We start from the raw sequence: 13,821 nt of genomic DNA on the forward strand, positions 1-13,821 counted from the left end.
CAAGTTCAACACTAGATATGTTGGATGAATAAGTTTGGTGCCTCTAGGAGTTCACAAGTTAAAAGAATAGAGCGTGACACATAAACAAATCATTGCAGTTCAGCACAGGCCATAACAGCAGTGAGTTCCGAGAGGTATGGGAAGAGACTCTTACCGGTGGTGATCTGTTTGCCTAGTGCCAATGGGAGGTGAAAAGCCACAGTGTGACTCACCGCTCTGGTTGCCAAGGGTGAGGGCTTATCTGGGCCACAGTAAAATAAACACATTCGAAGGCAACAGCACAACAAGGAGAAGTTGACACCCTTAGAATTTAGCTTGGGGATAGACAGGAATCCCAGAAGATGCTAGGGAGTAGACACATCCGCTTGGTCATATGGAGCTATCACATGGATCTGTCCTCTAGGATCTTTCTGCTGGAGTTTGAGGCTTCTTGATGACAGCCCATTATTGGCTGGGCTCTAAGAGATGTCGGCAAGAGCAGGACTGGCCGCCTGTGCTCCAGGCACAACACCAAGCCTTCAAACCATGGCTGTGGGAGCAAAGAAGCCACGAGACAGCAAGCAGATGGCCTCAGACGGAGAGTATGGCGTAATGGTCAAGGAGGCAGGTTCTGGAACCCAACTGCCAGGATTCAAATCCCGCCCCTACTGCCTGCCAGCTGTGTGACTTGGTGAGTTATCCAGCATCTCTGTGACTTCCCTTCCCACTTCATGGGCAAATACGACCGTACCTCCCTTTCGAGGGCTCAAAGATTTCACATTGCCGTGCTTCTTTTTTAGGTCAGTGCCTGCAACACGCTCCACACTGTCTGTGTGTCCGATAATCAAATCTGCCCTGTCTCAGTGCTTCTGTTCAGTTCTGTAGACAGACTTTCAGCGTTGGCCCATGTGCTCGCCGGCTCCCAGGGGATAAGGCGTGCGTCCCAGGGGTAAACATGGACTGTGCTGTGAGGTGGAGTATGTCTGCAGAAAATCTTGGTCTCTCGTTAAAGCAAAACTCCTGGGAATAGTTGTGCCAGTGACCTTACTTCCTGTTCCTCGGAGCTTGCCTCTCATGCCCAGGGCTGTCCTTCTACCTGCCCCATGCCCTCGTCAGAAACCGGAGTCGGATAAGCTTGGGATTTGGACTCAGACTTCTTTCAAACTCTGCTGAGCTGTGTGCAAGTAATTTAACATCTCTGAGCCTCATTTGGTTTAATTTTGAAATAGTACACAGTGCTGAGCTTGAGAAACCCTGAAAGACAGCCATTGGAGCCCAAATTCCACGGCCAGCCCGTGGTTAGTGCGGAGAGCAACCGAGGGCATAGAAGCGACGGGGTCGGAAAGGCACAGAGCAGAAAGGTCGGCAGTGTGGGCTCTGGAGCCCGGTCTCCTGGGTTCAAACCTTACAGTTTCCTCTTCTCTTCAGTTCCATTAGGGTCTGGAAAACCACGTGCCTAAGTCGTGACTTTGCAGTGGGGACAGACAGTGCCAATGCAGTGGGGACAGTGCCGATCCAGTGGGGACGGTGCTGACGGGCTTTAGAGCATCTTCTCAGTCTCTTCTCCCCAACAGTCGGAGGGTTATCCCCCTTCCTTAGATTTGGCAACCGGGGAGCAAAGGAGTTAAGAACTTGGGCTGAGCGGGCCCGGCCGGTGCATTCTGCTACAAAGTCTATCCCCCCAAAAAGTACTGGTGTCTAGGGGTTCGCGCCCCTGTGTCTAGCTTTTCTTGGACACGAGGTCCATGTTGCAAAGAGAACGGTCAGAATTTGAGGAGCACTGTGAGCCAGTCGGGCCATTCCTTGTTTAGAACTGGTCATTTCTGCCAACTTTTCGATGGCTGAAATTCTGCCTCTTTCTAGCTGTGTGATCTTGGACGAGTTTCTTAACCTTATAGATGTTTCCCTTGTCTGTTAATGAGTTTAGTTAATAATAATACTGACCTCATAGGGTGGTGAGGAGCTAAATCGTTGTCTTTGTCCAGAAGCCTAGCCCAATGCCGTGAACTCAGTAGAAAGAAACTCAGTAAATGTAGTGTCCTCTCAACCCAGTAGAAACTCAGTAAATGTAGTGTCCTCTCAACCAGCCACAGGTACCACCTCCAGACTTACCTACGGACCCTAGTGGGTAATAAACGCCTTTGTTTAATTCAGCCCCAGACCCTCCCTCTTGCCCCAGGCATGTAAACACAGCACTTGGACTTGGCCCAGAGCAGTTTTGAAGCTTTTGCGTGGCTTGGCTGGGGGCAGGGCTGGGGTTCTGAGAGAGCCACCTGCCCAGTGGCTGTGGATGTCTTATTCAGAGAGGCCTGCGTGGCAAACCACTTCCAATTCAATGGCCAGCTGAGCAGTGGGGCCGTTCCGGGCAGCTCTGCTTGGACAGGTCTTAGTTTGAACACACTCCCCGCCTTCCCCGGTCTGTTGTGTTCACAGCGGCTTCTTCCGTGACCTGACTCTCCTCTCCAGAAATGAGTGGTATGAGGCGCCCTGTGGGAGTCAGACACACCTGAATTTGAATATTGTCCCTGGCAGCTACTGTCACATCTCATCGAATCTAAGATGACGTTGGTTATAAAATGCACCATTATTTTCTAAGAGTTAAAAAAAAAAAAATGCCTCCAAACTATGACATGCCATCAATTATAAAACACATCACAACTTCAGATATCATTAAATGTGCAAAAAAGGTGCTTTTAGAGTCATTTTCCCTTTCTAAGGAATGAGGCGAGGAAACTAACGTTTAGTAAGCACCTACCACATGCCGGCCCCCTAAATCACACATGATCTCATTTCATCTTCGCGGCATTCCCGTGGGATGGGTATTATCACCACCATCGCCACTTTACAGAAGAAGAAATTGAGGATCCGGAAAGTTCTGACTTGCCCAAAGTCACTTATGACTGGCCGACCTTGGAATGCCCAGATAGGCCGCCTTCTCCGGGCTGCCTTGTCGTGAGACCCCTGTCACTGAGGGTCATCGAATATAAGGTGGGTGGCCACATGGACGTGATGTTGAAGAGGACACCTGCCTACTCGTAAAACGCAGCATGAAATCGCTCTTTTACAAAGGGAGAAACGGCCTCAGACTGCTTGCATGACTAAGACGAGATCAGAATGCTCGCGAGGGGACCGGCTGGGACTTGAACCCAGGCCTGTCGAGCTCCAGAATCCTTCTTTCTTGGAGTTTTCCTGGGAGGAAGGGAGGAGTCGAAGCAGAACATAAATAAGTGGACAAATAAATCAGCCAAATTGTTATCGACATAATTATAAGCTATGAGGAAGGAAATAAGGTGGGTGCCATGACAGAGAGGATATGGGTGGAGAGAGGTTTCTCAGGGGGACCATCAGGAAGAGACTCCCAGGAGAGAGGGGAAAATTGAACCCTCACAGCGTTTCTGCTTTCAGGATTCAATCCAATAATGCGCGCAGTGCCCACAGCCCAATATCTGCCACTAGAAAGTTGCCAATAACTGGTAGCCATTATTAAGAAAAGTAAAATGCAAAAAAAAAAAAAAAAAGAAAGCAAAAAAAAGAAAGAAAAGAAAATGCAAAAAAAAAAAAAAAAAAAAAGAAAAGAAAGAAAAGTAAAATGCTCCTTCAGAGATCGTCGTGGAATCAAATGTGTGCTCCGTCCGGGACCCAAAATCTGGATCCTTGCTCTCAGGGAGTAGGGGGAGTCGGGGCAGCGTGGGGTTTGGCAGACGAGCCTCAGCAGGATCAAGGATGCAGGCTACGGCGCCTGCGGGCAGCCTGCCATCCAGCGCCTGGCAACTGCCCGCAGCGTGGAGGATGCCAAGAAGCTAAGAGTCATCTCTGCCAGCCGCACAGTCGCTGTGCGACCTTGGGCAAGTCGCGTCTCCCGTCTGGGCATCTGTTTGCTCATCTGTAAAATGAAGGTTTGGGTCTTCACAATGAAGACCCCTGGGGCTCTGACCTTATCTGATTCCGGCCAACGCCTCCCTCCTTCTTTGGACATGTTCCCACAGTGCCCTCTACTGGCCATTCAGTAGAGAGCAGGGTCTTCACAGCCCGGGGACCATAGGTTCTTAGGGGCCCGGAAACTGGGCCTGCCAACTGCCCTATTCCCATGGGGATTTAGAGCCCTTGGGGACACCTGCAGGATAAGAGTCAGGAAATCCGACTTCTCAAAATCACAGAATTTTGGAGAGAGAAACTTAAAGACTGTTTCTCGCGACAACAGCAATATTAGCTAACATTCGTTCAGTGCTAACAATTTAAAGGTTTGGACGCGATGCTATGCGTAAAGGGGTGACCAGGAAGGCAGAGGGTCTGCTTGAAAGAGGCGACATCTGTTCTGAGGCCTAAAAGGTGAGCACTGGCCCACCCTGCAGTTGGAAAGGTTACAACAGGCCAAGAGACCAGCACGAGCCAAGTCCCTGGCAGGACGAGACCTCGATGTGCTCAAGGAATGAAAAGAATCAGAGTCAACAATCAGAGTCAATAGTTCCTAGACACTGGAATCTTGGAATGCTAAAGCCATACGTCTGGTAGAAGTACAACCACCTGGGAACACTGCTTGGCTCTGCCTAGTAAACCTGCATATATGCCCTTCGTGGGAACCTGAGCTCAACAGAGGTGTACGCGAGAAAGCAGCATGCTTTGCAGTAGCTGAAAACAGGAAGCAACCCACATGCCCATCCACAGAAGAAAGGACCGATAAATCAGGTCATATCTTCCCAACAGAATAATGTCAATAAGTGGGACGATCACACCATAATTAAACACAACAACATGGATCGAGTACACAAAGATCACAGTGCCCACAAGAAGCTGGACTCGGAACACAGATATTGTAAGATTCCTCTCACATAAACAGACAGAATTCTTCTATGGTGCCAGGAACTGAGACACTGGTTGCCTTTGGAAGGCGTGGGGGAATTCTGGGGAGTGGGGACTGTTCTATTTCTTGAAGTGGGTACTGGTCTCACGAGAGCGTGAGAGTGTGAGCTACGCGCATCGTATGTAGATTACACGTCAATAAAAATATCGTGAAAACGTCACGTGGCTCCCAAGTGACATCGCCTTTTTCATCAAGGTCGGATTACTGTCATCACCGGCAAGAGCGACACGGCCATGACTATTTTGAGGACGAAGCCCTAAGTGCTACTTTTCTGCCTGAGAAGATGCAAGCAGAGGGGAGCACTCGACCAGGGAACCAGTCCCCTCGAGTCCCCAAGGAGCAAGGAGAGACTAGCGAAGGCTCTGGCTCACCCAGGCTCTTCAGAAAGCTCTCGAAGGAATCAGTGGAGCAAGAGCTTTCAGCCCCTGTCACCTCTGAGCTCTGAACGGCTCTCAGCTGCATTTCTGGACCAGAGGTGCTCTCCCAGGTCCTGAACCGTGGGAGAGTTCTGAGGCCAAGTTGACCAATGGGGACCTGTCCTGACATAACTCCAGGCGAGATAAAAGAGAACTCTGCTGGGGCGGAAGGTTTGACAGCCACAGCCTGTCCCTGACAGTCACAGATCAGTAAGTATCATGAAAGAGCATCATTATCCTAATTTACAGATGACCCGAGAGAAGTTAAGTGCTGTTCTTGAGCTTGCGCCTCAGCAGACGTCAGACTGAAATATGCATTTCTCAATTCCTGATGCGGTGCACTCTGGGCGTCCATGAGGATGAGATCTTCTGCACATCTCTGGGTCTCCCAGGTCCTCTGACTTCTGAGTTCCTGCTGGGTGCGAAAGGCTGTCTCGGGAAGAGTGAGTGGTTTTTATGCCATTTAGCCTTGCCACAGTTAACTAGTGGCTGGCACCACACACAGGTGCACATATACCAACACTCGTGAGCACACGCGTGCATTCGTGCACGCATACAGGCCCATGCGCATGCGCACACGCGAATACGCCATGCACATGTCCCGCCACGGTTCCGATGTAGCTTTTTAGTGATCATCGCGAAACATCTGGGATCATGCAGAGAGGCAGCACGGTGGGGCAGAAAGAGCACATATTCTAAATGTGAGCAAAAACCGAAATCCACATCTTGGATTCTACCGTTTCCTCGCTGTTGTTGGCCTGAAACAAACAGCCCGCCAGGCATCCCTCCCGCAAAAACGGGTGTATCCAGGAACAACAAAGAATTGCAACGCGGGCAATGCGACCTGACGGTGAACCACACGCCCCGTTCGGGAAACAAAGGAGAGGCTGCTGTTTTATAGAGGAGACGAGGAAGTTGGGAGAGCTGGTGGGGTCGCCCCCACCCCCGCCATCTACACAGGGCACAAGAGCGCCCCCCGTAGGCCCTCCCAACCCCAGCATCAATGGGATTTCTGTTTATTAGCTTTTACGCTGTGCAGCCTTGAGCTCCCAAATCTCAGCTCCCTCGTCTGTAAAACGTGAAGACTGAAATGCTGACCTACCCGAGGGCACTAAGCCAACGACGGGCATGTGTCGTTGTATGCCGACGAGTTCCTTGAACCTCTCCGTGCCTCAGTTTCCTCCTCTGTGAAGTGGCACCTATCTCAGAGGGTTAATGTGAGGACGAAGTTCGATGACCATGTCAAGGGGTCTGGCGCACTGGTTCGTACGTAGTAAGTGTTCATAAAGGATTATTCCGTGTGCTGGGCGGGCTTCCTTCCAGGTTTTATTTCCGGCAAATGCGAAATTCTGAAAAACGTTCTCCTTTCGATCACATCTAGGAGGTAGTGGGTCGAATAAAGAGATGTGAGAAGCAGCCTAACACGTGACCGTGGGGATAATGGTAGCAGCGACGACGATGTGGGGATAATGGTGCGGTCGTCATCCGCGTGACGCGTTCCGCGTTGCAGAGTGACTTCGCGTCCCTCATCGCTTTCTCTAGCTCATCTCCTCCTCTCATTTTAAACACAAGGAGTGAGGAGCGCGTGCAAGGCGGACCCAGAACCCAAGGGTTCTGCCCTTGGAAATTATAGCTCTTCTCGGTGAGTTCAGAGCCAGCTTTAGACACTGAAATAAGATATGTACCACCAGGGCCCTCCCGTTCCCTGCCAACCCAAGTCGAGGTTCAAAGAACTCTGCGAGACAGAGATAGTCAGTGCCTCTCCCAGACCAGGGCCCCCAGAATCCGGCTGTTGGCTGCACGACCACAACAAATGCTTTCTCTGATCCGCGTGTTTTTAAAAGTCCCTCTCTGTGACTTTCGAAGATTTGATGGCTCATTGGCCGTGAAAGGGAGCAGAATTGGCCACCCCAAATGTACGCCTCTTTTTATTATTTTGAGCTGGTTTTTAAGAAATGGCAGACACAGAAGCAGCTCCGAAAAAAAAACGAGTAGAAGGTCCTTTTTGTAAGAGACACCTACATGAGTGAGGGGAATCTCCATTCGTCAGGGTGTCTTTCTCTCTGTACGAGGAGGATGACTCAGACTCTAAAACTCTTTATCAACGGAGATGGCAAAAACTTAAATCTTCTCTCTGTTTACTGTGCTTTTTTGGCAACCTGTTATAACTGGCCTTCCTTTCCCTGCAATATCGTGTTTTGTCTTTAGCTGGAGATGGTATTTAAGGTGGTGGCTTGGGCCATTTCTGGGAGTCTCTCAGTTTTCCGGGATCTCTCCCATGTATGCAGGAGGTGTATATGTTATTATACATGTTATTAAAGTTCGGTTTGTTTCTCCCCTGTCACTCTTTTTTTCTCTCTCTCTCTAAATTACAATGTGGTCTCAGCGAAGAACCTAGAAGGGTAGAGGAAAAATTATTTTTCCTCCCTTCCAGCCGCTAAATGCATTTAGTCACTCAAACTCTTTGCAGGTTTGGTTTTGGGGGTTCCCCCCTGCTGTTAAGTAGTGATCGCTCTTTAACTCACTCTGTTTGCTCCCTACCCATAACCACTCAAATTTCCAACCAACCTCCCCAGAGGCCGCAGAAGATGGGAACTAAGGGGGAAGGAACACGACCCTCTGAGCTCGGCTGGCAGTGGGGCAAGAAAGAGCGTCTGGGATGGAGGCCAGAATCCCCGCTTCACGTTCCAACGTGGCTCTTCTACATAACTGTCCGAGTGGGAGCGTCTCCTTTATTTCCGATATTAAGCTGTTTCTTTCCCTCCTGGTAGACAACAGCATGATGCTTTAGGAAGTCAAGAGATATATATATAAAAGGGAAGCAGCTTGTGTCTTCATTTACTCAGCCAGTCATGTCCTCAAGGAACTAACAACAGTCTCGGGTGGGGGCCGGGCATCAGGTGTGAAAACAGATCATCGCAGGTGCAGGTGAGGGGTGTGACAATAAGGTTCTGTGAAGGCGAAGGGGTCGCAAAGGAGCGTGATCAGCTCTAGACCAGGGAGGGGGGTCAGGATGGCTTCACAGGAGAAACGACCCTAAAGTGCACGAGGGTCACCATTTCCAGAGGGGGGAGGGCCCTCCCAGTGGCAGGAAAAGCACCTGCAAAGGCAGCACAGGGTGAAGTGGAACAGGGCAGGGAACCCCAGAATGGGGGGTAGGAAGGGGGTAAGTAGGAGAGCTAAGGCTGAAGAACAGGCAGAGCTCGGACGGTGGATGACCAGCTAGCAGTCCGTCCTTATCCCACAAAGGTAAGTTGCTGCTGAGGGGATTTAGAGAGAGGAGCGAGTTTGCTTTAAATGCTCACTCACTGCGGATTGCTGGGGTTCGTTCTTTGGTGTCCCCATTCCAAACTCCCCTCGGGTGGCCAGCTCTCAGGGGTCGACCTTTCTTCCTGCCCCCTCACGCCCAGCTGGTTACAGCACGTCTCACAGGGCCCCTTATCGAATTAAGAAGGGACATGCCACCTCTCCTTTTGGGACCTGGGTTTCCGTTTGGAAAATGAAGGTGCTGAGCTCCCTGGGACAGAAGCCCACCCTCTCCTCCCAGGCGGGGCTGGATTATCCTGTCTGCGCACCTTGCTGCGGTGTCTGCTTGGGTCTTACGCTGCGTGGCTTAGGCCGCCCGGCCTCCCAAGCGGACGCTAAGCTCCCGGAAGGCTGGGCTGCCCTACGTTCTGCGCATCCCCCTCCCTCGGGACGGAGACACCAGGTTTCCTGAATGTGGGTCCGGCTCGTTCTCAGGTCTCCATTATCTTCCTGCTCCAGAATATCTAGACGTTGGGCCCAGAGCCCTTTTTCACCGTGCCCCTGGCTTGGACTTCTTGTCCCAATGCCCAGCTGGGCAGGACTGGGGGACAGAGAAGAGGGAAGCTAACGGGGGAGGAGACGTGGCTGGGGTCCTGGCCTCGGGGAGTTGGATCCAGGTCTTGTGTCTTGTAGGTAAGTGTGCCTGTGGTTATGTACCCAGGACTGTGTGCGTGCGTGCGTGCGTGTGTGTGTGTGTGTGTGTGTGTGTGTGCAGCATAGGATGTGTGTCCCTGTGGGGTTTTTTTCTGTACTAAGGTGCATATGTTTGCATCTAAGCAACCATATGTGTGTGTATGTGTGTGTGTGCGTGTCAGTGTGTGTATGTTATCATCTGTGCGCCATGAATGTCGATGCCTGTGTATGTGTGAGGGCCTCTGTGTTGGCAAATGTGTGGGTCTGTCCACATTTGTCAATGCATGTGTGTGTATTCCCATGTGCCTGTATGCGAGCAAGTCTGTGTATGTATGATGGTACGTGTATGAATAGATGAATGGCTCCATGTGTTTGTCGTTGTATATAGACAGAGGCAGAATACAGTATCTGGTTAAGAGCATCTGCTCCAAATTCAGGCTACCTGGGGTCAAGCCCTGAATTCAGTATTTAAAAGCTGGAGGCCTTGGGTGAGTAATTTCTTTAAGCTTTGGTTTACTCCTCTCTAAACAGGATGATAATAGTACCTACTATCTTCAATATCGGATGTGTGGAGGGGATGGTATAATGCCCATAACGCACTCAGAATAATATAATGCCTGGTACATAAGATATATTAGAAATGTCAGCCGTTACTAAGTTGTTCGTGGCAATGACTATGTCAGTGGCTGGGCTTGAGGGCCCAGGTGAGGGTCTCCGCGTGTGGAGATGGTTTCTGGGCAGGTGAGGCTGATAGGCAAATCTGTTAGGATGTGCGTTTTGGTATGGGTGTACGAGCCCTGCGTCCGAGGGCCGGTGGGTTTGTGTGTCTGAGTGGGATCTGCCTGCAAGCCTCATGTATCTGTTTGCGTTCCACCAGATTCAAACCTCTACAGGGCGGGGACTGCATTTCGTTATTTATAATGGCTGCTCAGCAGATGAGTATTGATGCAGTGAATGAAGTAGGCTGGACATTCAGACATCGTTACTCATAGAGCATCTCCATTTGTAGAAAACAAAAAGCTGTAACTAGCTGGGTGACAGATATGTAGGTAGATAGATGGGTGTGGGGAAGAACAGGAAGGATGGATGGATGGATGATGGATGGATGGGTGGATGATGGATGGATGGATGGATGGATGGATGGATGATGGATGGATGGGTGGATGATGGATGGATGGGTGGATGGATGGATGGTTGGATGATGGATGGATGGATGGATGGGTGGGTGGATGGATGGATGATGGATGGATGGATGGATGGATGGATGGATGGATGGGTGGATGATGGATGGATGATGGATGGATGGATGGATGGATGGATGGATGGACAGAGAGGCAGATAGATAGATAGCCAGGGTGGCCCTAGTTAAGTAGAAGGCCATGTATTTACACTGGAAGAGACATTAGAAGGACTTCTAAAGCCTTGACCTTGGTCACCCCGTGGGTTATCCCGGAGTCACTTTGAGGGCCTGAGGAGGAGGGACTCACAGAACGGGGAAGCTAAGCCCCCTGCCCCGCATCCACAACAGTCCCTTTGGTTTTAATCTGTGCATATCGAATGTGCGTGTAGCACTGTATTTAAAGCAAGGCATCCTCTGTAAATGTTTGAGACGCTCATTCTCGCCCAGCCCCTGGGCCTCAGACAGACAGGGGACAGGGCTGGGACCTCCTGACCTCTCGTTCGGGCAGGCCTCTTCCTCGTGCTGCCTCCCTTGGAAAGCAGTAGCTCTGAATCTTCTCGCTCGCTGGGAAACTGGAATGCACAGTCCCTCCCGGGAACCTCTCTTCTAAGGAAACCACCATCATAGTGGCCTTTTGGGATGTCTGCCCTCAGGTTGGACCCGTCGGTGATGTTCGTGTGAGATGAGCCCACTCACCTGGCCCCGGACAGCTAGACCAGGGGAAACACTCGGACCCAAGCAGGGGCATCAGACCCCCCGCCCCCATGCTATTGGGATGTGGACTAACAAGACGCTAGTCTCTGTGGCCCCGAATTAGGAAGCGACGTGAGGCTGCAGTGCCCATATTAAGTCAAGGGATGATGAATAAACAGGACGAGCCCCTTTCAGAGAGAGGGGCGCAGGAAGGAGACACACCAGGATAAGCGGATGAGAAGGCCGTGGAGTTTCAGGAAGAGAGACAGAAGGAGAGACAGACAGACCTTGGTTTCTAGGGGTTTGTCGCGTGCAGCCAGGTTGCATCACCTGTCCTGGGACTCTGTGCTCTGTGTCTTTGTAATTAGCTCCCTTTTCGCCTGAGTGAATCAGGGCGGCTTTCTGTTTCTTGCAAAGACCCCTTCTCTGAACAAGGCAGTGGTGGAAAGTCCCCTTCCAGCAGAGAAGCAGGCTCTGCTGCCCCCACCCCGCCCCCCGCAAGCGGCCTGGCATGATCAGGTCATTTTCCCTGAGGCCAGCCTGGCGGGGCCCAGTTGTGGGAAAGGGACGCGTTCTCTACGTGTGGCTTCGTCGAGGAGTGCTTCGTGACGGCTCGTAGAGGTTTCCAGAAAGGGCTGCCCCTCTCACCCAGACCCCGTTGCCACCTCCCGCTGCAGGATCGGGGCACCACTCTGCTGAGGCTCCCCGCTCAGCCCACCACTCTACAGCTAGGGGTGCACTCTGGGGCGACAGCGTCGCTGTACCCAAACCGAGCAGTTCCTCTGGCAGCCGGGTCCCAGAGGGTGGAGTTGGTGTAGTTTTAGGCACATCGAAGCACGTTCGGTGTGGCAGGGGACAGGGGTGCAACGGGGAACGGTCTTTCCTGGAGCAGGGCCTCTGAAAATGGTCCCTTCTCAACATGTTCCCAGGGCGATTGTCAAGACCACGATGGAAATACGTCAGAGGAAGCAGGGTGAAAGCAAGGCTCAGTCTGTTCAATTCATCAGCAGCGAGGACAGGGGGTGCTTGGGAAGGGGCCGCGGGAGGTGCGTCTGATGAGCTAATCTCACTCCCCTACCCCCAGTGACACGGTCCTTCTTCCCGGGAGTTACAGAGGCGTGCTACACTTCGGGTAGAGCCTGGAGCCACGGAGGCACCCAGCAAATCTGCTTTCAAGATCCTGCTAAAGAATGAGAAAGTCAGCCCAGGCCAGGCCCCCACCAGGGAAGAGAGGGATACAGAGGCCCCGACAGGGGTATGCAAAAGCTCCCCTCTCCCCAAACCTCGCCCAGCCTGGGGTCTGTGGGCACCCAGGCCATCTGGGGTCTGAAGAGAGATCCAGCAGAGCGAAAAGGGTGACTGGAAGCCATCTCCAGAGAAAGGACGCGGGCTTCAAGGCCAGACGTCCAGCTGAGCTCACAACAGCCCAGCCAGGAGGACAGGCAGGAGGAGCACAGGCCAGGCCACCAGGAACCCTGAAATGCAAGGGAGATGACCGTCAGGTGTCAGCCTTTGGAACTGAGGAGCCAGAGCCAGCTGGCCTCTCTGTCTTCTGTTGCACGAGGGTGACAAACGCAGAGTGTTCTTAATATCTGGTCTGGGTTGCAGCCCCCGGGAGGCGATGAAGGGGTCATCGCCCTAAAGGCAAAGCTATCTAGCCACCAAACACTCCTTCACGTCCCTCCGGGCACACCGGAAGGTACTTTTTCCCAGCGTCCTTCGCAGGTCGGTAGGACCCTGTGATTGAATCTGGCCAGCGGGACGTGAGTAGAAGTCATGTGTGCCATTTCTAGGCCTGGCCCTTACGACCTCCTATATGATTTTCCATGCTCTCGTATCCACCATCTAGGGACCCAATGCAGAGGACCCAAGAGAGAACTTGCAGTGGAGAGCGGAGTGGCCAGAAAAGTGACCAGAAAGCAGGAACCTGAGTTCCTGTCGACTGCAAGGCACAGAACTACGACCCCTGCCCCGCTCCCCAGTGATTCAGTGGGAAATAAGCTATTATGTCAGGGCACAGGAAGTCGGGGATTGTCTGTCACAGCAGCTAGCATCACTTACTCTGACTGATCCCGCAGAGGCAGAAAGACACAGTGGTCAGAAAGCGCTGCCTCCGCGGCCTGACCACTTAGCCTCGTATCCCAGCTCTACAACCAGCTGTGCAGGTCCAGGCGAACCACACAACCTCTCTGTGCCTGCGTCTCCCCGTACGCAAATAGTACTATTTTTACTAGCGGCTACCGCCTCATGGGGGTTCTGTAAGGCTTCAGTGAGCGGATTCACATCAGGCATTTAGATAGCACGGGGTAAACACCATGTCAGTGTTGGCTTTAAAAATTAGACTCTAAGCTCTGGGGGGCTGGGATCACGTCTCTTTGGACGTCACCGTGCGCTCGGTGCTAGTGAGCAGCATGCGAGCTGGATCACAGCTGCCTTGTACTGGGGGGCCTGGGAGAGGCATCTGTACCCCTCTCCTGCCACAACTGCCAGATTATGACAGCTCCCCAGCCCTGAAATTTCAGAGTCACTTGCTAACGTTCTAGAAGGGAGGGGGAGAAGAATATCATAATTTTCAGAAATATTAGCGTATGGCCGCCAGTTTATAGTTATGAAACATAGGTTGGTGTGCAGTTAATTCAAGCATCGAAAGCGGTCGTGGGAGGTAGGGGTGACGAGAACCACAGTGCCCTCCCGCGGGACTCTGTGCCGCTTCAGACCCGTGCCCTCCTCTTGCAGAAGGCTCCAGAACCCTC

General features: G+C 51.9%; 1 protein-coding gene across 1 annotated transcript in view; it reads right to left on the minus strand.

The window, feature by feature from the left end:
- Positions 1-12,484: 12,484 nt before the first annotated feature.
- Positions 12,485-13,821, minus strand: part of LOC105303747 (pancreatic secretory granule membrane major glycoprotein GP2-like) — a 22,505-nt gene continuing 21,168 nt past the window's right edge. Inside the window, exon 14 of the mRNA XM_011377536.1 lies at positions 12,485-12,578. Coding sequence (XP_011375838.1) covers positions 12,485-12,578 — 94 coding nt within the window. The remainder of the gene's footprint in view (positions 12,579-13,821) is intronic.

Source organism: Pteropus vampyrus, unplaced genomic scaffold, assembly GCF_000151845.1.
Source record: "Pteropus vampyrus isolate Shadow unplaced genomic scaffold, Pvam_2.0 Scaffold314, whole genome shotgun sequence".
NCBI lineage: Eukaryota > Metazoa > Chordata > Mammalia > Chiroptera > Pteropodidae > Pteropus > Pteropus vampyrus.